This window comes from Hippoglossus hippoglossus, chromosome 19 (assembly GCF_009819705.1).
Source record: "Hippoglossus hippoglossus isolate fHipHip1 chromosome 19, fHipHip1.pri, whole genome shotgun sequence".
Lineage (NCBI taxonomy): Eukaryota > Metazoa > Chordata > Actinopteri > Pleuronectiformes > Pleuronectidae > Hippoglossus > Hippoglossus hippoglossus.
The window spans coordinates 5,129,170-5,151,656 of NC_047169.1; the positions used below are offsets into that span (position 1 = coordinate 5,129,170).

The window sequence follows — 22,487 nt, forward strand, 5'->3', positions numbered from 1 at the left end:
ATTTTCTCTGCTCGCGCCACAAATCATCACGTTACAACATGCAGTGGTCGTAGATGTTGGAACAGTTCCAACATGACAACAACAGTCATTGTTGTGTAACTGGTGTTTCAGGCCCTTTGCAATTCCTTGGTAAGGGGCTTGAATGTGTGTCACCAATAAAAACTATTTTTTTGCTGCTGAAAAACCTTTGGACCTAAACTCCATGACCTAACTGCTATTCCCATTTTAGCCTTTATTAGCCTAAATTCTTATATCTTGAGCTGCAGCATAGCTTCCTAGATATGTACGTATCATGTATATATGATATGCACCGATATGTATTCATACTGTATGTATTCATAGTGCTGTTTGCTCAGTTCATCCAGACGCTGCTGCTTTGAATTCACATTCCAGGAGTTCCATGCTCAAATTCCTGCCAAAGCTCTGAGAATAAGCTCAGCTCTGCAGTTCCCTGAAACATTATACACAGGAAGAGAAGAGCTTATTTCACTGGCTGAAAACTCACTGAGATAAATGTAAAGTTTAGAGCAACCTGGAAGATAATGTTTGAATTTGAATGCAAGTGCATGTTTACGAGAAAGCAAAGAGTTATAATTCACTTGTGTTTACTTGTGTTTCTATGGGAATAAGGAAAGTAAAAAGAAACCATTTTTCTGCAGATGAGTGTATTTAGCAAATTGATAATTTCTGATCTCACGTTCAAGCAACACTTTCTCATATCAGATGTAGTTCAGAGGCTCAGCAGCGTCTCCATGTGGAGGGAGGTTTGCTGAAGCACTGTGTTGATGATGGGTGCAGACAGAGCAGAAGATTCACACAGAACGTCAGAGCAGGAGGTGAAACGAGGACACGAGCGATGACGTTGTCAAGAGCCTGAGATAACACGAGGAATTATCTGTCTTAGAAACTGACAGGTTTTCTTCACTGAAGCAATTCAGGATTTTCCTTCCATGAGTTTTGAATTTAGTACAAAAAGTAACCATAATAGATGAGCATCTGTTTATAGTCCGCAAGATTACATTTATTTAATTTTGCACAACACCACCATACAAATATATTGACGCTCCGGTGTTTAATATCAAATAGATAAGTATGAAATTAATAATCTCATGAGTACATTGTATGAAATGTATTAATGAAACTGTAAATTGCAATTTAAGAATACATTATAATAAAATAATATCCCATCATTATTATTTCTTCCATCACAACAAAGTTGATACAGGCTGAACTGGATGTGAGAGGGTAGAAAAAGGAACAAACACGACAAATGTTGTAAATTACATACATATAAAGGTGGTTTTTAAAAAAGAATCTTATAGGGTTTTACAAATATTTTAGTTTCTAGCCTGTTTCGATTAAAGGTTCGATGTGTAGGATTTAGTGACATCTAGTGGTGAGGTTGCATGTTGCGGCTGATGACCCCTCCCCTCACCCTCCCCTTCCGAACATGAAAGAGAACATGTGGCAGCCTTCAGTTGTCATAGAAACTCAAAAGATCTTTAGTTTGTCCAGTGTGGGCTACTGTAAAAAAACATGGCCGCCTCCGTAGAGAGGACCCACTCCTGATGTAGATGTAGGATTCTAGGGTAAAGAAAACAACAATTTGAACAATTAAGATGCAAAACACTAGTAAAAACATCACTAGTGTTATTTTATATTCAATTCCTGCCAGTAGATCCCGTTCACATAAATCTTACACACTGAACCTTTATATTTCCCAAATGAAGTTGTGATTCTGAATCCAGTGAAGTTGAAAAATAAAAATGGTTTCTTGTCTTTTATGAGTTTTACGGCATCTTTATCCTAGAAACGGAAGTCTCCGTGACAACTTCCTTGGCAACAAGAAGCTCCCCAGCTGACGACATGTTCAGATAAATATTGTTCGTGTCGGGAATTTTAACGTTATTTTATAAAATTGTTTAAATCTGTTAACGCAGCTTCCTGTGACGCAGGGAAAACGCGCCAGCTAGCTGCTGCGTTAGCATTAGCTGGTCAAGCTAAAGGAGCTAAGCTAATACCCGCGGTGGTCGCCATGTCCCTGTGAGGAGATGAACCGCTGGGGTCGCTCCCTGCTCGTCGCTCTGTGTGTGTGGGTCGCGAACGCAGCCACAGCCTCGGGGGTCTCTTCGACCATCAACCCGACCGATGGAGGAGCTGTCACCGCCGCGACCCCCGCTCCTGGAGGCACATGGGACCCCACCGGGGTGTGGACCACTCAGGTGACCGAGGCTGTGTCTCCTGGGGTGACCGAGGCTGTGTCCCCTCAGGTGACCGAGGCTGTGTCCCCTGGGGTGACCGAGGCTGTGTCCCCTCAGGTGACCGAGACTGTGTCCACTGTGGTGACCGAGACTGTGTCCACTGTGGTGACCGAGACTGTGTCCCCTCAGGTGACCGAGACTGTGTCCACTGTGGTGACCGAGGCTGTGTCCCCTGAGGTGACCGAGACTGTGTCCACTGTGGTGACCGAGACTGTGTCCCCTCAGGTGACCGAGACTGTGTCCACTGTGGTGACCGAGGCTGTGTCCCCTGAGGTGACCGAGACTGTGTCCACTGTGGTGACCGAGGCTGTGTCCCCTGAGGTGACCGAGGCTTGGTCCACTGAAGCCGCCGCTGTGTCCACCGAGTCTCCCCCTGCAGCCACCGTCCAGCCCGAGGAGGCTCCGCAGGGTAACTTCCTCCATCATGTTTAAAACCCTCCATGTGTTTCTATCCTGCAGCGTCAGAACAAACAAAGCTCCTGTTGTGATGCTGGTTAAGTTTCCAACTCCATCACAGTTTAATTCATCCTGTTTGACTCCAGTCATCTGTTTCTATGTGCTTCTGCAGAGCAATGTGTCTATTTAAGACCTTGTCATAATAAACATTATGTATTCGGAATGGTAATAATAATAAACTTTATTTACATAGCATATGTTTATATATAATAAGACCTGGGATTCCTCAGAAAGTCTCCCACTGTTAATCCATCTTTGTTCTCTTCAGTGATCTCCCTTTAGATGCTTCTGCAGTGCTTTCTAGCAATTTGTACATTTAAGACCTTATTATATTAAACTTTATTTAGTTTTTCACTCCTGTTGAGGGTTGAGGACAGAGGATTGTCTCACCCTGTTAAGCCCTATGAGACAAATTGTGAATGTGGGCTATACAAACTGAAACCTTTTACATTTACATAGCGATACATTTGCACATCTATCTTATGATAGTGACATAAGATAGACTTATTTAAATAAATAAATAGGATGAGTCCATGTGAATCTTTTGTAAAAACCTTGATAAAAAGAAAAGTTTTCAGAAGCTTCAGGCTGATTATTATGTCTCAGTTGACTTGGTATTTCTACACAAATCCACTAACACAAGTCTTTCCTGTTGTTTTCCAGCGTGTCTCTGTGATCTAACCCCGGGTTTCTGTGATATCGGCTGCTGCTGTGACTCGGTGGATTGTGGTGTCGCTAACTTGAGTACAGTTTTCACCGGATGTCCTCAGAAAGCCCTGTAAGTCCTGTTCCCCGCACTCGAGTTACAGCTCATATTAAACATTCAACAGCATGAAAACTCTTTTGACTTCACAGATCAGGAGTTTGCATTGAGAAATGGCTGATGTTCCGGGCTAACGTGGATTCATCTCTGGTCACTGAGACGGACTCCCTGTTTTGTGTCCGGTCTGAAGGTAAAACCATATAATAAGAATATAAGGTTCAAATGATTTATGATTTAATGATATAAATGAGAATCAAGAGTTCATCAATAATCAACATAAAGTTATTCCCCCATGTTTTTTCAACTTGTCCCAACAGATAAAGCAGCCAAGTCTTTCCCAGCTCTTCCTCCTTATCCTGCATTAGGGGCGTCGTACCACTTCTCACCACCAGCGCCTACGAGCAGCAGCCACAGCCGACCTTTCTACAGGGTAACACAAGATTTCTGTATTACACGTGTTGAACTTTAGAGATTTGAGCGTGCTAGTCAGTACCGAAATGACAATTGAGCGAGTATCTTTGATAAATAAAATGCAAATAAGAGTCTGTTTTTGTTTTGTAGGTTGATGATGTCATTCAGACATCTTTCTCCAATACTTATGTGAGGGGTCTCCTCCGTCAGCCGTCTCCAGGGGCTGCCGCAACGTTTTGTATCAACCGCAACCCTGCAAGTGAGTTCACTACAAATAACGTGTGCAAGTAAACTGCTGAGTAGTATCCCTTACATATATATATCTATATATACAATAACTCTTCATCTAATCACAGTCTGATTTCCTCTGCCTGTAGAGTTCTTGAGGTCTACTTCTCTGTCTTGCACCCGCATGTTGACGCCTCAGTCGTGTACCTCAGACCCATATCTCAACGCCCGCTCCTACTTCTCTGATTTAAGTCTAATCAAGGTCTGTAAGTCTTCCTGCTCAAAGATCTTTTTTATGTAGATAATTACTGTTGAGAATTTCACAGCAGAATCTTATCATTTTGTATCTTTTATTACAGATTCCATTTGCTGAGACAACACAAGTGTCAGACTTTCTGGTGAGTCGCACTGATTATACATATAGATCAACATGACAGTATGAGAATTTAAAGATAAATCTTTAGACGTGAAGATAAATCCTCAAACCCCAATAAGACCTTTTGTCATAGAAAGTACGTTGCTGAGCTAACTCTGGTTTCAGATCCCAGTTAGACCACTGTCTGAGTGGCCTGCACCAGTCCAACTAAACAATTCCTGTTTCAACGTGGTAGAAAAGGTGAGTAACTGCACAAATGATCCTAAATCACACATAGTTAACTTAAACATCAATCTAATCCCTGCTTTGTCTGACTTTCCTGTAGGTGGAGTTTATCATAGGTTACACAGGCAGAGGAGAACTCACGTATGCAACTGTGAACATAGTCTTAGCTGATGTGGATCCAAATCAGTTGCTGTTGCAGACGCACTCTGTGCAGTTCCAGGTGACACTTTTAAAACCAAACACTCAAAATGAAATATGCATTCAAACACTGATAATATTGACATGTGTCTCCTGCAGTTAGTCACATCCAGCTCCTCTCCAGGAGGACAGACCCCGGCAGACGGACTCAGAGTGGGATCTCCTGTCATTGGTCGCTTTGATGGAAACATGGCAACTGTATCCTCACTATTTACATCATGAACATCTCTACCAAGGAGGTTGTTGTCATCGCAGTTGTTCTGTCTTAGCAAAATTACACAAAAACTACGGAACTGATTTTATTGTAACTTAGTGAAACGGTGGAGAATGAGCTGATGAAGAACCCAATAACTTTTGGAGCCGATTCATTCAAGGGGGTGGATCCAGGATTTTAAAGACGTTTTTCAACATTTTTGTGAATTTCTCAAGAAATACTGCAGAGATCTTTATCTGACGGATATCTATGAGCGTGTGTAATTTGATGCAGCTTGACTGAATCTAGGGGAACTGGCCTTGGCAGAGGTATGCACTCTACTTAGTGCCATTCTAAGTTAGTCATATTTTCATTTATCCAACTCGCTTTAAAGTCAATGATGCATGGTGGCTCCTTGACAGTGAGTTAGCTGACCACGCTGAGGTCTCAGGGTGGGGAGTGTTCCGGTGATCCCAGCGGACGAGCACCAGTCCTCTTCCCATACAACATCATCACTGGCTGCACATTCAGGTGAATCCTCACTTATATCAGCTCTAGTTTTAACTGTTTTCTTATGCACGAGGGAGCAGAGTTATATTTCATGTTCCACAAGTCATTTCAGTGTCTCCATGTGTTGTGTAGTTCTCCATCGAGAGACTGCTCAGAGCTGCGGTCCCAGATTTACGGGATCTTGCAGGGACTTGCTACTCCTGACGAGATCGCCATGAACTCAGGGTCCCAACTGAGCTGGACGAGAGTCGTCACCCAGGAGTGTCCTGTCGACCCACAGGTACAGCTGAGACAGGAAGTTCGACTATTTTGAGTGTTTTGTTTTTATGACAGCTGGCCTCACAAAGTCTACAGTGTTTGAAACTAGGAATTGAAGATCATTAGATTTGAATACGGTTGTTCATGCTCCTGCCCTTTTCACAACCTTTTCCCTTGTCTCCTCTCTCAGGAAACATGTGAGTCAGGCTGCCTCCTCCCGAACTCGCTCTCTATCCAAGTGCTGTGGGCTCGCCAGGGTCTCTTACACCTTCCCCAGAGCTACATCCTTGGGGCCAAATACATATTCAAGTGTCGAAAATTCAAGGTGAACAAGTTAAAAAAAAAAGTATTCTTTTCTGTGCAACACGTTTCATGTCTGTAGTATTTAAATGTCCCAATCCTCTCCTGCCATCTCTTCTTCAGTGTCCTGGGTCGTCCCCTCTCGTTCTAACCACCGACGTGACGTTTGCCGACACCACAGTTTTCCCCAACCCCCCCAGGGGCTCACCTCAGCCCAGCTGGAAGTTTCCATTTGGTTTCTTCACTAGAGGCACCGCTGAGCTGGACGGCCACGTTGTTATTAACCGGAGTGACACTGAGCAGGTCACATGGAGCTTAGTGCTGTTCACTGTCATGTTGCTAACAGGATTAGAATTCTTCACGAGGTAGCTGGAAGATAGATGAATGTTTATTTTTTATACAGAGGCATGAAAATGTTCTGCGTCATCGCAAAATAGCATAATATGTGTTTTGTAACATTTACAGGAATAAATAATTTTTTACAAGACAGCTTGTGAGTCGTCGTTTCACTGAGGTAAAGATGCATTTCGTGCACACGGCTCCTCTTCTCTCTCTTCTTTTCGGTCTGGTTGGTTTCTGTGCGTTCTTCTTTCCTTTTGTTCAGTGTTGCGGACGTACCGGAGGAGATTGACGACTGCAGCGGGGGTTATACCTTGCAGACGTGTAGCGGAACCCAGCTGGAGGATAAAGCATATAATTAATTATTTAATTTAGATGTGACAGCACAAGTGATCGTTCAATTTAGCAAATTAAGAGTGCAAAAATATAGGCTCTTCAAAACTACTTTTTAAAAGCATTGGAAAATCCAAAAGTTAGAAGTGAACAATAAATACAGAACAATGAAGGTTCCGACTCACAGTGCTGGGTCGAACTCTGTCCAGGATCTCTCTGACCTCCTGAGACAGTGACACCGGCAGAGATAAATAGTCAATGTCCTGTGGGAGAGACATGTTCTCCTCTTTCTGAATTCTCTCTATCTCTTTCCTCTGCATGTCACAGTGAGGCTTGTACACAGCTGCACGGCAGAGAGGAGAGATGAAGAATGCCAAGGATTATGTCAAACACCCCATCACAATGAATATGTCACAGGCGTTAATTCCTTGTTGCCTCGAGATACCAAAATCAGCTTTTACCCTCTATCTTGAGTCTCTGTGAGAATTCTAGGTAAGATGAAAGGCATTCTGGGAAGGCGGATGCCAGCATTTCAAAGGACGCGTCGTTGTACTGCAGCAGTTCCACGCCACTGAAAGAGAAGTCGTACAGTGACAGTCGGCACCTGCAGCTGAATATAGACGTACCTTTGACAGTAACGTGAGATGGAAAGTCAAACATGGTCCATCGCACTGGTGACTCCACTCACCTCAGCGTCGTGTTCTTGTTCTCACTTATGCAGACGTCGGGCAGCTTTTGTCTCCACTTGTGGGTGGACAGGGTGAGAGTCTGCAGGGCTGCGAGCGCGTCCTGCAGACTGTCCCTCACTCTCACAGCCTCCTGGTAACGCAGAGGGGACACACAGCCCACCTCCTCGAATCCTGACAGAGGAGAACGAGAGGAGAGAAACTAAAACACAGAAACCTGAATAACAGTTGTATTAAGGTGTTTTAAGAATCGCTGTTGATTTCAGGACATACAGATAAAGTTTTTATTTGACTAAGTTACAACTCTAGGCTCTGAAGTGTTATCACACCATGTGCTGCTGAAGTCCCAGACACTGTACGCACCTTTCAGAGTGAGGCGCAGGTCGGCGTTGTCCGGCCTCAGCAAGGTTCGAAACTCCGCCCGGCTGGTGAACATGCGGTAAGGCTCCGTAACGCCTCGGCTCACCAGGTCGTCAATGAGAACTCCGATATAACTCTCTGTCCGAGACAAGGCCAGTGGAGAGAGGTCGAGTGCGCAGCGTGCAGCGTTCACACCCGCCCACAGCCCCTACACACACACACACACACACACACACACACACACACACACACACACACACACACACACACACACACTTTACTCAGGTTTGAATAGCTTAATTAGAGAAATCTAATCTTAATCTTTCAGTGCACTGCATATACAATGTCAGAAAAGATTGATAATTATACTGGTCCCGTCTGCTGAGCTCTGAGTGGTCATGTGTTTCTCCAGCCTGCTGTAAATAACCCTCAGTGACCACGACATAAGACTTTAAGACTAAATCACTGAACACGTCATAGATGTTGGCAACAGATCAAAGGTATCCAGTCACAGAAAGAACTCATCACAAGGGTGATTTTGTGTTTTAAGACTTGCTTAATATAAAGAAATCAAAATGCAGGTATACCTGTGCAGCAGCTTCCTCGTACCCTGTGGTTCCGTTGATCTGACCGGCCAGAAACAGACCCTGGGTGCTCTTCACCTGTAGTGCAGGGCTCAGCTGAGTGGGACACACAAAGTCGTACTGGACGCCATAACCTGGAAAACCCAAAGACACAATATCACAGTCCACTCAAGATGTTTGACTGTCACATCCATAAACTACTGCACAAAACCAGCAGGTACTTTCATTACACTGTACGTCTCTCATTCAGGAGCGACTGAGCTGTGGCCTGAGAGTAGACATGCTGTGTCACTGTATTGGAATTGACTGTAAACCACTTTTAGACAAACATGATTCAGTCAGTTTACCGGGTGTGTAGATCTCAGCTCTGTGCAGGGGGGGGATTTCTCTGATGAGGCGGAGCTGTATGTCGGGGGGCATGGTCATGGACAGACCCTGTGGGTACAAGAGGTCGGAGGTCACCCCCTCCGGCTCCAGCCACACCTGGTGACTCCGGCCGGGGAAGCGCAGCACTCGCGACTCAATGGAAGGGCAGTATCTGAGAGAGGAGAGAGAGGAAGCCAGGAGTTATTCCTTTTGACTTTCAGAGTGAGTGTGAGTGTGTGTGTGTGTGTGTGTGTGTGTGTGTGTGTGTGTGTGTGTGTGTGTGCACCTGGGACCCTTGGTGTCTTCATGTATGTGATGGTTGAGATGAAGACTCTCCCTCACCACTCTCTCTACACCAGGAGTTGTAGTGGTCAGGTAACAAGGCAGCTGCTCTTCAGGCTTCAAAGATATTAAATTCACAATGAATTTATTGATAAAATAAAATCCATCCTCGGTAAGAGGACTTAATCTTAATCTTTACCTTGCAGCGTGTGTGCTTGTTGAGGAAGCTGAACGGAGTTGGATGACTGTCAGCAGGATGAAGCTGAGCCAGGGAAAGGTCGACTGAATCCTTCACAATCCTGGGAGGGGTCCCGGTCCTCAGTCTGCCTGTCCTCAGCCCCAGCCTCTCCCTCAGTGTGTGGGACAGCCCAGCGCTCGATGGAGCATCTCCAATCCGACCCCCAGGGGACGTGGTCTGGCCCATGAAGAGGGAGCCAGACAAGAAAGTACCAGTGGTGAGAATCACTGAGCTCGCTGAGATCGGGTGGCTTCCATTTACTGGGAGGACGTTGAAAGAAGTGCGAAGGGATTACAAACTGATGAACGTACGACATCTGACAAGGAGGTTATATTTTCAACCCTCTCCTTTTATTTGTAGGTTGGTTGGTTTTTAAGCTAGATTACACAAAACCTACTGGATGGATTAGTATTTAACGGCATTTTTTTTACATTTTCACTCATGTATCATTAAACCTTAGTTTTAATAGTGGAACAAACAGAGTTCAGGACATTGACAGATATTTGTCTTTTGCTCCGTACCCAAACGTATCCCAGTAACTCTGTGGTGTCCCGGCTCCTCTGTGTTTGGTTCTGTTACCAGCAGCTCCTCCACTGAACCTTCCAACACCGTCAGCTTGGGAGTGGACAGCAGCTCCGACTGAACCAGAGACACAGAGACAGTTAGAGACATTTTTAATTCATTCAAAGGGCACAATCCTGTTTGTGCTCTACTGAGTGACATTCTAATTTACACCTGTGTACGTAATACCTGAATGAATTCCCTGTAGCGCTGGCGGTCCAGCTGAGCCCTCGGGCCCCACACAGCGGGGCCCTTCCTGCGATTTAGGATGGAGAAATGGATCCCGGCCCAGTCTCCTGCTCGACCGCACAGCCCGTCCAGAGCATCTACCTCCCTCACAAGCTGGCCCTTCCCTACTCCTCCCAGAGACGGGTTACAGGACAGAGCACCTGAGAGGACAACGAGGGACGGAGAGGACTAAGATGATGAACAGCTGCTAGTCAAGTTCCCAGTGCACTTGTTCTCCCCAAACCTCAACAGAATTAGATGGACAGGCTGCACAAGACATGTTTTCTCACCTATGGTGTTTATTTTCTGCGTGACCAGGAGAGTCTCCGCTCCCACTCTGGCTGCTGCTGCTGCCGCCTCTGTCCCCGCGTGACCGCCACCCACCACGATGACATCATACTGCTGCCTGGCGAGGTGACCAGCCCGTCTGGAAACCAGGGACAGGAAATGCTGCAGGGCGGGGGGCTTCTTCTTCAACATGTGAGATGTGAGCCTGCTGAAATCAAGGTTAGACAGTCAGACATTTTAATACAAGAGATAAAGAAGACACTGATTTAGTACCACAATGGACACGTGGAGGCCCTGCATAAGCAAATTAAGTTAATAAAAACTATAACGGTTATGCAAACTCAAATGGTTCCTTTAGAAGTGTCACATTTCAGTGCATAAGGCCTGACAGGTAATTATCTGATATAACTACTTTATATGCTGAAGTGAAAGTACATGGTGTACTTTAAAGTGCAAAATAACATAAAGGAAAACAACGATTGAGGAACTATTAAAACAGTAATTTTCCAACTAAGCTAGATGTAAGACCAGGTAAACATTTAAAAGGGGCACTCCACAGAAGTACCACTCGGTTGTTGATATTTTCACTGAGAGATTAACAGACTAATTGAATGTCTGGGGTTTGAAAAAAATCCGTATTTAAGAAGACACGGTTTGTTGCATGATGGGAAATGTAGGCCTGAGCATTCATGGCAGAGTGTTGTATATTTTCATATTATTGCTCTTATCATGTGTTCTTTTTAAATTAGCACGTTTGTTTTTAAATGCACCAAAAAGGGGCAGTGTTGTATGTAGTGCTCATGTTTTATTCACTCTACACAATTGAAATCCACAACGACTGACACAGATATGATATAACAGATAGAATGGCAGGCACAGCTTCCTGGGGAAGTGTGTATAGAGGTGATTGTTCAACATTAAAACACAAATCAATCCAAACTGTGTGAGTTGTGTTTAAGTGTTGATCTACAAAGTAAATAAAGATGATGAGATTTCCCATTTACCTTTGAATGGTTTCACATGGTCACACATGCAACACTAAGTATGGATCCACTGTATCTACTGAATTACTTACAGTATACTTACACTTCCTGTGGCAGAAGACGAGTGAAGCCTTTACTCTAATCTCCAGCTTGTCGGTGGAGGAAGGTTTTCGATAAGATCAGGATTCTCGGGACATTTTCACAAATCTCCTCCTATGTGACATAAACGCTCTCTACGGCGGCCGCCATGTTGTCTGCAGCTTCCTGTCGTAATAACTGTAGTAGAGACTCGCTCACCTCTGCCGGGTCAATGTCTTTCCTTGTGGGTTATTGATGCATTTATTTAATAGAATAAAATAAAAAATAAAGCAAGAAACAAAAGTGTGAATTCATGAAACTGTTGGATTGATAAGTATCGAAGTGATTTATAGAACAACATGTGGTGTGTTGTGCGGCTGCTGCCACGTGTACAGTAAACACAACGCATTCCGGGTTCGCACCAGATTAAATCAGCTTCGATCCGATATCGATTCGATGAGCACGTTATTTTATTATTTTTTTCGCGTACGCGCGCTCGCCAGTGGGTCAAAGGCGCACGCGCACGTCAACGCCCCCCTCCCCCCCCTTTCCAGCCGGTTCCCAGTCAGCCGCGCGCGGATTGAGTCAAGTGAAACTACCGAGAGGTGGTGTCGACCGACCGCTGCGGGTTTTTCAGCGAGAAACCTGGAGAAAACACGACTTTCCCGAGGCGACTAAGTGACGGCGACGACCCGCGAATTTGTACCGGAAGGGTCAGCGGCGGCGGAGTCGAGGGGAAGAAAGTAAATCCTGGAGGGAAAGCGCCCGAAGTGAGCCCGGGGATCAAAGCTAATGCTAACCGAGCTAGCCGCCGCTAAATAATCACACGAAAACTCGTGTCGTGTTTTCGGTCCCGGGCTTTGACACAACCTCCACGGTTACACGCCACGGAACCGGGGGGTCGAATTTGTTTAATCGGGGGTTGAATTTTATTTCAATCGAGGCGTTTACATTTTAGGCCACAAGCGACCGATACTCGCTCGGGCAAGATTAGCTACACTAGCCGGGTCGTGTTGAGGTTACGCCGGCTCTTCGCTGCTCGGGACGGGCGATCGTGTTAAACCGAGTCCGCTGCTGAAGCGACTTCACACCGGGAGGTTTCAGTGTTTATAAGTTAGCGAACACTTGTGCTTCGTGATGCTGAAACAACAGCAGCAAGCCGGCGGAAGGAAAGCATCGAACGGAACCTCGGGCCCCGCCGGTATGTCTTCCCCAGTCAGCGGCACCAACAGCGGCAGCAGGGCGCCCGCCGGGAGGTAAGCGGGTTTGGGGGAAGTCGCGTCAGGACAGTCCGGGGATCGTCCTGTGACTCCTGAGGCCTACCGGTTAAAGAGCTGTGGGCGTGTCCCAGTAACAGAGGGGGTGGGGGGAATCCTCTTCAGTCCAATGAGATGAGTTCGTGCTAGATTGACAGTGGAAGGGAACCAATCAGAAGGCTCGCATGGAGCCCAGGGTGATAAAGTGAGGCGGGTTCAAGCGAGGTGAAAGCAACTGGCAGCGAATCAGCACACGAGCTGCACAAAGTTTATCTGGCCTGTCAGAGTCAGGGCAGAGGCGATAGCGACTGAAATATGTGCAAATAACAACAACAACACGTCGGTGCAGCCAAAGAGAACTTCAGGTTTAGATGTTCCCGTCAACACGGAAGTGAGCTCAGGGCCCGAACAAGGTCACACGTGGTCTCGGGCTCCGAGATTCGCGTGTGTTTACTGAACTCTTGTCAGCTTTGTCTCTTTGTTTTGTAACCGTGTCCGTGGCTCGCAGCGGTGCCAGCCCCGTGTTTGCACTCCTCCATGGAGGCTGCGTTTCATATCCACATTGATTTAATGATGAATCACTTGCTCTCAAACCTGGTTTCCTGGTTGAATCTAAGCTGCTGACGTGTTTAAATGCGCCCCCCCACCCACCCCCACCACTTTGTTTCTTGAAGACGAGAGTAGGTAGATGGAAGCCCAGCCCTGAAATATGACAGTATCTATAAAGGCAAAAACACATAATAAGAGATCCTAGAGGACCCATCGTGAAGTGTTGATAGGTTTTTTAAACTACTGAAGCTCTAAGCTTGTTAGTTTTCCCCCAGCTAGCCCCATGTGGAATGTGACACTGACTTGACAAGCTTCCAAAACAAGTTTTACTCCTTTCACATCAAAGCGGACGATCGTGTTTTAACCGTGCGGCTTTTTCTCTCACAGGAATCGACCTTCTGCGAAGCCATCATTCCAGTCATCTCCAGTGAGTATCCTCAGCCAGAAAAGTTGGGCCGTGAACACACAACACATTGTGAGCAGTGGTCAAACCCGAAGGGCGATTCCCATAGAAATGTCTTATTTTAGTCCAATCTGAGTCTCACTGTCTCGGTTCAGTCCATCACCTTTTAGATTTAAGTAGAAGTAACATAAATAATTGATAAGTTGTAAGAATTAGTTTTGTAAGTAAACATAATTCAAAATATATGGATCAGGCTTCCTGCACGTCCTTAAAATGTCTTAAAGTAAAATTTTACAAATAAAAGGTCTTAAATTAAGATTGGGGTTGTCTCAATGTAATTAGTCATGTTTCTACCAGACTAAAGGAGAATAATTATTATAATGGGTTAAACTAATGCCTTTCTAAATAACCTGCTAGCTAGTTTAGAACATGGGGAAATGCAAGTTAAACGATATGTGGCTTGAGAATAAAGTTTTCTTGTGGTGGTTAAAGCCTGGAAATGCCTATGAAGCAAACTTAACTGTGTGTCGAAAGTCTTGGGACAGTGGGGGTCGAGGCTTTTGATAGACAAAAATGTATTTACTTTGAACGTATTTCCATCCCAAGTTTGTTCTTAATTTTAAATTACAAGTGGTAATAACTTAGTCTACAGTTTATAGCTGTAGATTATATGAAACTACAGTCAAATCAGTTATATTGGATAAATAATGAGTATAAATAAACCTGTGACGAAGGTCGATAGGAAGTTTTCTAAAGCGGGTTAAACGTCCATTCAGTAGCGAGCAGAGCATCATAAGTGGGTCTCTTGTATAAAAGAGGCCACAGGAAGTTTCTGTAATTCAACTCTTCACCTTGGAGTTGCCTCATCCTAGGAATGAATTGGCTTACTGTATGTAGCCATAAACACGATGTCATAATGATTTTTGTCAGCATTAAACCATGTTAATTTAAATATAACGTTTTTATGCTGTGTCTTTGTGAAACTTTAGTTTGGTGGTAACTTTATGCCTTTTCCATCTGCAGGTTTTCGAGGGTGTGTACAACAATGCCAGAATGCTTCATTTCCTCACAGCTGTTGTGGTGAGCTTTTTGTCAATGTCCTTCTCAGACCATGATGATTATTCCAGAGAAAATGGCAGCTGATACATCCCCTGGGACACTAGTCATAATAGTTAGAGATAAGATGTTGTGTACCTAATGTACAGCTAGCTTTTCGTATATGATCTTCTGTGTTTGTCCAAGGCTGTGAAGGGTTACAGCAAGTGTCAGAAGGAAGCTGGTTAAAATCATGTCTATTTGACTGTAAAAATGCAATTTAACACTTTTGTTTATGATGAGTCAGGCTTTAAATCTGTCTCTCATCCGTCATTGTGAAACTTGTAAAGGATACAGTATAGTATACTTTCAACTCTGAATTTAAGTTTGGTATCAGATCTTTTCCTGGATAAAATTGTCCTAATAAAGTCTTTCATCTCTTTCAGGGTTCCACCTGTGACATAAGAGTGAAGAATGGCAGTGTATTTGAAGGCGTTTTCAAGACTCTAAGTTCACGGGTAAGAAACTCATAATGAGCAAACACGCACACACGCACGTCCTTCGGCCAATTTAAGGAAGCACTACAAACACTGTCAGTATAATAATAAACTCCTGACAATATGGCATTTTGTTTAGTTCAATCCCTGCTCGGAAAGTTCACACAGTCATCAAATTTCCTGTGCCCTCTTAATGTTTCCTTCTTAGTGTGAGTTGGCTGTGGATGCTGTACACAAACGCGGTGAGGAGGAGGGACCAACGTCGGTTCCGCCGCGGAGGGAGGAAATCACAGACACTATGATTTTCAGCCCTTCCGACCTGGTGACAATGATCTGCAAAGATGTCGACCTCAACTTTGCCACAAGAGGTATAAACACACAAATGCAAACTAGGGGGGGGGTTGAGGTAAAGGTACATTGAGGTAACAAACACAGGACCGAGATGCATTTGTATCAGATGTATATCGTTCTTTCTAAAGAATAGAAAGTAAGGATTACATTTTTGAACTCTTAACAAACTTGATTTATAGATTGATTTAAGTTTTGGAAACATTGATCAGGTGCACAGTACAAGTAAGGAGTTTAGCCTCTACTCCAATCATTTGTCAGTGTAGACTGACCTAAGTTGGCCTCTTAAGGTGAAAATAACATAACGTGGTAAAAAACTAAATTAATGGTTATATTTTAATGTTTTCTAAACCAAAAGAGACTTTTATTAATATAATCTTGTCTTGTCTTTGATTTTTAGACACCTTCACAGACACAGCCATCAGCTCCACCCGCGTCAACGGAGAACACAAGGAGAAGGTGTTGCAGAGATGGGAGGGAGGAGACAGCAATGGAGAGAGTTACGATCTGGAAAATGATGCAGTGAGTCAAATTGTCCTGACACACAGACACACCAGCTAACTCTCTAATGACGGAAATGCCCTTTACACCCAGGACACACACGAAAAACACGAGTTGACTTTTAATTTGATATGCCGCTAGAACTCAATCTTTTATAAACACTTTCACTAATAATTCTCAATATTCTAAAGCACTTGTAATTTGACTAACCCAGTAATCTCGTGTTTTCTCCTCAGTCCAATGGCTGGGATGCCAATGAGATGTTTCGTTTCAATGAAGTAAAATACGGAGTCACATCAACGTATGACGCCAGCCTCTCCATGTACACGTGAGTTTCCATAATGTGAAATTTAGTTTTTAACTATTTGTACCTTATTGTATTATGTATTTTTCTGTAAGTAAATTGTTGGTAAGGAGATCAGTAAGGAAGTAGTTGAAAGATCGTGTTAATCTAGAATTTCAAGCAGGCAAGCTTTGATTTTCAGAGTTGAATGTGAGCAGTGACAACCTTCACATATCTTCCCTAATGTACATGTTGCATCAACAGAAGATAGAGTAGTTTATTCTATAATATTTTTGTTTGCATCTGTTGTGTAAGCACAAATCAAAAGTGAAGATCTGTTTGTGCTGTTCCTGTCTTTACGTGGTACTGTTCAGCAGCTAGGTCACTGTTGCCTTGGATTTTATAGTTAAAATGGAGAAAATGTTTGGGTTAATAAGATTTTGATTTCATGTTTTAAGGTTTTTGTGCTTTCTCTAAATTTGGTCCAATCTTCTCCCTTGCCTCCAGTGTGCCACTAGAAAGAGGAAACTCTGATACGTTTCGGCAGAGGGAGGCTCGTGCTGCTCGTCTGGCCAGTGAGATTGAATCAAGCCCCCAGTATCGCCACCGCGTCAACCTGGAAAACGACGAGGGCAAAAGCGAGGAAGATAAGTTCAGTTCTGTGGTGCGGGACGGCGGTGATCGGGAGAGGGGCCGCGAGAGCCCCCGTGACAGAGACCGCGAGAGGGGACGAGACAGCCCTGGAGCCAGTACCAGGTGAGGGCGGGGGGGTTATGTTTGTTTGTCAGGCAAGTAGCTCTGTCAGGTCTCACCTCATTTCCTGGTGATTTAAATGGTATTGACTTAAAAGTTCAGGTTCATTCTTGACTGTGGAAACAGCCATTGTCAAAGTGATCTCATTTTAACGTCCAGCTTTCAATTTTATCACGTAATCAGTTGAAGTCGTCAAACTCTTATCTGCTGAGGAAGATCAAAAGCTCTCTATCAGATTCAGAACATTGACTAAATACTTTGAGGGGAAATTGCTGTCAAATGTTGTTTCCAAGGTCAACAAAGGACTTTGATAAATCAGCTTCTCTCATCATGTTTCTTTGTAAAGCTTGTATTATAATTTTTTGTCCCCTGTGTGTTGTTGCTGTGTGTGATGTACTTCCTTTCTCTTCCAGGGAGGGCAAGTACATTCCATTACCTCAGCGTCAGAGAGAGATGAACCGGGAGCGTGAGCGAGCTGAGAGAGGTCCTGGCGGGCCTCCACCCCATAACCGTCTCAGCGGAGGTTACCGCTCCAACCCTCCATCCTCCTCTTCCCCCAGACCTCCACTGCCCTCTGGTGCGGGGCCACAACCTGGCGTCTCTCCCTCAGAGAGAAGCAGCCCTCTGTCGGGCCGAGGCGGTGCCTACGCCCCCCACCACCCACAGGGAAGTCCCAGCCCAGGCCCGGGCTCTGCCCCTGCCAACCCGTACACACCTGCCTCTCCTGGTGGACCAGCACCTACGCTGGCCTCTGCTTCAGCTGCCCCCTCTCCAGGAAGCCCCCCTGCCCCACACGGACACACAGTCCCTCATTCCCACTCACTCCCACACTCGCTTTCTGATGCTGGCAGGCCTGTGAATGGAGGTAAGTGTGTGAGCTTGTGTCAGTCGGTATTTTCACAGCAGCCATGCATGCTGCTATGGCTTAAGTAAGAATTGTCGATGGACTTCAAGGAGCATTTTCTCTTTTTGTGTTTTACAGTCTCTGCTAGAACTTCCCCTAAAGCCCAAAGACCTCCACAGTCAAGCAGGACCGCCCGTTCTACAAACTCACACAGTCAGTCCACAGGTATAAGTTGCACACAAACCCAGTCACCTGTTGTTATGAAATCTTCTATATTATTATTATTATTGATGGATTTTGCCTAAAACTTTCTCTCTCTTTTTTCTCCCTCCCTCGTGTCGTTGCAGCTACTCGCTCTCCTAAATCAGTCTCTTCCCAGGACCCGCCTTATTTAGACACATCATCTGTCTCCCTGCCTCCCCAGAAGACATCTGGCCCTGCTCCTCTCTTCCCTGTAGATGGTACTGTCTCACCTCTCACCTCCTCTTCTGTTTTTGAAGTTTAAAATCAAAGTCAAAACCATTTGTGTTCTCTAATGACGTGAGCCTTTTTGAGAAAGTCACCTCGTAGCAGTAAGTGACAACTTTCAACAGTGGAATCTAATCTTGCTGTTTTTCTTGTCATTGCAGTGAATGAGATTCTTGGTGCAGCTGCAAAAGAACGTTCAGCTGAGAGTCCCAGCAGCACAGAGGAAAGCAAGACTAAAGGTGTGTGTGCAAGATTAAAAAACACAAAATACTGGAAATAATTCTTAAAACTTTACCTAATTGCATGTCCCATTTGTTTTCGAGTTTTCAGAATTTCACATTCCCATTAACCTTGTCTCCTCTCTCCTCACCAGTCCCCTCAGTGCAGCAAAGGTCGCAGATCGAGGCGCTGCGGAAATTTGGCCAGGAATTCAGGGTAAGAGTTCAGTAGCCTCTCAGTGAAGTGTGAAATTAGAAAATCTGTGACCAATCAAGTGGTCATGTCCTGAGACATCGACGTTTGTCTGACAAATTACTCACGTCTTGTTCATTTCATTGTGACCATTACCAGTAATGACATGGCACTGGATACCGGTGGGCCCTACTCGAGCTTTACTGGGTACTTTAAAGCTCAGTCTCGAGGATTTGTTACAGATATAATAACATATGTTTGCCGTGTCTAAATCATTTTCCATTTTTGCTATCACCTCCATCCTACCCGAATACTAATTGTTTCAGCTCTTAATTACTTTACTGTCTTTTTTTCCAGCTCCAGCCGAGTGGAGGCAAATCCAGCTCTCCAGCAGCAGCAACCCCTCCTGCCGTCGGTGATGTTTCCCAGCCCGGCGCCGCCAAACCATCGGACGCTCACCCTGCTTCAGACCCTAAATCTCAGCCTCCAGCTGCCAGTCCTGCTCAGCCACAACCTCAGCCTTCACCTGCTCCCTCTGAGGACCCCACCAAGGACACCACGTCTACACCTGGCCCCACCACAGCACCTGTCTCAGACAGGCAGTCACCAGCCGTCCCACAGCCAGCCAGGACCCCGGGAAGTGAGGACGGCAGGTCTGAGTCGACGGAGGGTGTAGCAGAGTGAGTTTCAAGAAGGATTAGAGCTGTGTCTCTAAACAGTTTGATTTATCTTACTTGTATCATTGTGGTTTTCATTTCTAAACACATTTTTCTTTATGTCCTCTAGCCAAGTAAAGAAATCAACCCTAAACCCCAACGCTAAAGAGTTCAACCCTATTAAACCTCAGATGCCTATGGTAAGTCAATTCCTGTTTAATCCCAGAGCTGTGAGTGCAGAGAGTACTTAAGTGATGTTGTATGAAAAATTAAATGTGCTGAGATCCCTGTGTTTCGCTAAGTGACAAGCAAATGTATTAATCTGTGGTTGTGTGATCTTGCAGACGAAACCCAACACTGCACCCACTCCACCTCGGCCAACTCCTCCAAGCCCAGTGGTCCTTCAGCACCCAGGTGGACAGGGGCCCCTCTACACCACCCCCTACCTCTCTTACGTCTCGCAGATCCACTCTGTGCAGGTACACAGCGTTTAGCTTTTACTAAAAACAAACTATTGATTAATACATTTTTTTTTGTTCAACTCCCAACAGAGCATGTTTTGTCTCGTGTCGACCTCTCAATCATTTCTTATTTTCAGCCACCACCGATGTACCAGTACACCATGTCAACAGTCAACCAGGGAAAATACCCCAGGACCAAAGGTAAATGTTGTTGTATGTCTAAAAAAGGGTCATTATCAAAGCTAGAAAGACACTTCAGAGATCCCCATTTTATACATATTTATTAGTAAATGACCTCTTGCTGTTCGTTTACCAATATGTTAAGGTTGCAGCATTTGGAACTTTTTAATGTTTTTGTTGCTTTGACAATTTTTCCTCTCCTTCACCAGGCTCAGTAGTTGCTCAGCGCTCTGACCATGGTACTTCAGGGCCTCAAATGCTGCAAGCTGCAGCCTCAGCAGCCGGGGCCCCGCTGGTAGCATCCCCCTACCCTCAGTCCTACCTTCAGTACAACCCGCAGCAGTACGGCCAGCAGCAGGTCATCCAGGCCATGTCACCCTACCCTGGACAGGTATGATGTCTAAACCACTGGTTTTAAATTGTGTGTGCATTGGCATTAAAATAAGAATAATCTGTAGGGGGGGGTATATAATTCTGAAAGCTAATTGATCAACAGAGTAGTATCTTACCCTCGCATTAAAAAATAAATAAATAAACATTGCTTTATTTGTTATTCTCTTTTTTCTCCCCCTCTCCAGCCAATGTACTCCATGCTGCAGAGTGGAGCCAGGATGATAGGTCAAGGTGGGGGTCCCCATCCACAAGCTCTGGGACCCCCAGGAGGCCCTCAGTTCGCTACACAGGGAGACGGCTCTCAGGGACCACAGCAGAGCATCTATGGTTAGTGGAACAAATCTACAGAGCGATGAGAGTTGGTCTTTCTCTGAGGTTCAGAATATTCACTTTTCATCAGAGGCTTGAAATGTATTACGGAGGAACTGACCGTCTTTTCCTTCCAGCTCAACAGTCCTTCACCCACCACACGGGCGCAGTACATCAGCCTCAGCCCTCTAGTACCCCGACAGGCAACCAGCCCCCTCCCCAACACTCTGCACCGAGCCCAGGACAGGTGAGCTACCCCTACACGACTACTGGGATTTTAAAAAACTAACTTTGAGGTCAAGAGAAGTAGCAAGGACGCAGCAATTATGATTTATTTATGATCTCTAACGTTTTGTGCTCTCTTCCTGTAGAACGCCCAGGCAGGCCAGCAGCAACAGTCCTTGTACCACTCAGGTCCTCTGTCAGCTCCCACCCCCCCCAACATGCCGCCAGGCCACACGTCACCCCAGGGCTCGTACCCCATTCAGGGCTACAGCATCCACAGCCACCAGGGCATCCCACCCTCATACCCCCTGGGGCAGTTAACACAGGTATGGGCATACCGGCACATTGTTGGCATTCATTATTTTATTTTAATATTTTCAATTGATAGTTTCATCTTGACCTAAACTTGTCCATCTCCTGGCCGCCCCTCTCTTCCAGGCCCACGTACAGGGAGCCATGTCAGGTCCCCACCACTCGGGGAACCACGGTCAGCCCCAGTTAGTGATGTTGCAGCCGCCTCAGCAGGGCCCCGGCTCAGTGCAACAGCACCAACAGCACGGACCTCAGCAAGGAGCACACCAGCACTTCTACATAGGACATCCACAAGGTACGAGACACGACAGAACCCCAACCCCGGCTGGACTTTGTTTAAAGTGTAAGATTCATAATGTCACTGTTTGTGTTTTCTCTCCACAGCAATGCAGGTACAAACGCATCCTGCTTCCTTCCATCCACCTGGAAACTAAACCCCTCCAGAGCCCTCGACACCACCCCACCCTCCCTAACTGCTCCCCGGAATGAGCCCCGACATCCCCACTACTTGTTGGATGCGAGGCCCAGACTGAACCGGACTCATACGAAAATCAGACTGACAGGATCGCACGGCGGAGAGAAGAGGACTCAAGTCTCCCAGCACCTTATTCTTCAGCTATATTGTTCTTCATCGGCGTCAGCCCAAGATGAGGAAGACCTTTTTAACGCTAAAGATGATGGTGGCAGACGGCAGCAGCGGCGTCAGGACCCCCACCCACCCCGCTGCCATCCTGCTCTTCTTTCCAACTTCTTCCCTTTTTTTAGACACGGGGCACCTTGCTTGGCGAACCAGTCGGAGAGGAACAACCAACAGCAGACACTTCTAGCAATGTGTTTTTAGCCTTGTGGGGTTTTGTAAGTACCATAACACAAAACACAGACTGTCGCAGGATCTCATGAATACACCATGAAAGGAGGGATTTGAAGACGAGAGGGGATTTTTAGCAAATAACTTTTCTTTTTTTTAAACTTGATCCAGTAGTTAAACCCACCCCCTTTACCCTTCTTCTCTCCTGTAGAAAAATATAATTAATAGAAAAATGGACAAGTTGGACAAAAAAATATTAAAACATCAATGACCAAAAAATAAAGTTTTCA

At 45.3% G+C, this 22,487-nt stretch overlaps 3 protein-coding genes across 6 annotated transcripts; 2 read left to right on the forward strand and 1 right to left on the reverse strand.

The window, feature by feature from the left end:
• The first annotated feature begins 1,751 nt into the window (after positions 1–1,751).
• Positions 1,752–6,668, forward strand: LOC117752740 (tectonic-3-like). 3 transcript variants are annotated; one of them, XM_034570338.1, is made up of 15 exons: positions 1,752–2,255; positions 2,568–2,670; positions 3,381–3,495; positions 3,573–3,670; positions 3,798–3,910; positions 4,042–4,150; positions 4,269–4,381; positions 4,479–4,517; positions 4,661–4,735; positions 4,821–4,940; positions 5,018–5,116; positions 5,542–5,642; positions 5,754–5,901; positions 6,070–6,204; positions 6,303–6,668. In XM_034570338.1, the coding sequence occupies exons 1-15, from the start codon at positions 2,052–2,054 to the stop codon at positions 6,546–6,548; spliced, it is 1,818 nt and encodes a 605-aa protein (XP_034426229.1). In that variant the 5' UTR covers positions 1,752–2,051; the 3' UTR covers positions 6,549–6,668. The 3 variants fall into 3 exon arrangements, with proteins under 3 accessions (XP_034426229.1, XP_034426228.1, XP_034426230.1); XM_034570337.1 differs by having other exon boundaries at positions 1,753–2,222; positions 2,535–2,670; XM_034570339.1 differs by having other exon boundaries at positions 1,753–2,222; positions 2,583–2,670.
• On the reverse strand, positions 6,548–11,934 carry mto1 (mitochondrial tRNA translation optimization 1). 2 transcript variants are annotated; one of them, XM_034570335.1, is made up of 13 exons: positions 11,531–11,934; positions 10,447–10,649; positions 10,118–10,317; positions 9,889–10,006; positions 9,329–9,627; positions 9,134–9,246; positions 8,829–9,019; positions 8,485–8,615; positions 7,901–8,105; positions 7,540–7,711; positions 7,313–7,422; positions 7,037–7,194; positions 6,548–6,856 (listed from the first exon to the last, which is right to left on the reverse strand). In XM_034570335.1, exons 2-13 carry the CDS (start codon positions 10,634–10,636, stop codon positions 6,686–6,688), a joined length of 2,058 nt encoding a protein of 685 aa, XP_034426226.1. In that variant the 5' UTR covers positions 10,637–10,649; positions 11,531–11,934; the 3' UTR covers positions 6,548–6,685. The 2 variants fall into 2 exon arrangements, with proteins under 2 accessions (XP_034426226.1, XP_034426225.1); XM_034570334.1 differs by having other exon boundaries at positions 10,447–10,652.
• A 143-nt stretch (positions 11,935–12,077) lies between these two features.
• LOC117752735 (ataxin-2-like protein) lies at positions 12,078–22,432 on the forward strand. The gene is made up of 23 exons (XM_034570331.1): positions 12,078–12,761; positions 13,698–13,737; positions 14,737–14,793; positions 15,195–15,266; positions 15,454–15,613; positions 15,994–16,115; positions 16,331–16,422; positions 16,885–17,133; positions 17,544–17,995; positions 18,113–18,199; positions 18,322–18,435; positions 18,604–18,681; positions 18,816–18,877; positions 19,211–19,533; positions 19,640–19,709; positions 19,854–19,988; positions 20,108–20,171; positions 20,360–20,541; positions 20,729–20,870; positions 20,990–21,099; positions 21,224–21,403; positions 21,516–21,684; positions 21,774–22,432. Exons 1-23 carry the CDS (start codon positions 12,643–12,645, stop codon positions 21,821–21,823), a joined length of 3,129 nt encoding a protein of 1,042 aa, XP_034426222.1. The 5' UTR covers positions 12,078–12,642; the 3' UTR covers positions 21,824–22,432.
• Positions 22,433–22,487: the final 55 nt, after the last annotated feature.

Excerpts from the sequence above, each read along its gene's own strand:
- LOC117752740 (XM_034570338.1), top strand. The coding sequence starts at position 2,052 with ATGAACCGCTGGGGTCGCTCCCTGCTCGTCGCTCTGTGTGTGTGGGTC. Across the intron at positions 3,911-4,041 it reads ACAGCCGACCTTTCTACAGG|GTTGATGATGTCATTCAGAC; the intron begins GTAACACAAGAT and ends TTTGTTTTGTAG. Across the intron at positions 5,643-5,753 it reads ATCACTGGCTGCACATTCAG|TTCTCCATCGAGAGACTGCT; the intron begins GTGAATCCTCAC and ends TGTGTTGTGTAG.
- mto1 (XM_034570335.1), bottom strand. The coding sequence starts at position 10,636 with ATGTTGAAGAAGAAGCCCCCCGCCCTGCAGCATTTCCTGTCCCTGGTT. Across the intron at positions 8,106-8,484 it reads ACGAGGAAGCTGCTGCACAG|GGGCTGTGGGCGGGTGTGAA; the intron begins GTATACCTGCAT and ends GTGTGTGTGTAG. Across the intron at positions 7,195-7,312 it reads ACAGAGACTCAAGATAGAGG|CTGTGTACAAGCCTCACTGT; the intron begins GTAAAAGCTGAT and ends TCTGCCGTGCAG.
- LOC117752735 (XM_034570331.1), top strand. The coding sequence starts at position 12,643 with ATGCTGAAACAACAGCAGCAAGCCGGCGGAAGGAAAGCATCGAACGGA. Across the intron at positions 16,116-16,330 it reads ACGATCTGGAAAATGATGCA|TCCAATGGCTGGGATGCCAA; the intron begins GTGAGTCAAATT and ends TTTTCTCCTCAG. Across the intron at positions 19,710-19,853 it reads TTAAACCTCAGATGCCTATG|ACGAAACCCAACACTGCACC; the intron begins GTAAGTCAATTC and ends GTGATCTTGCAG.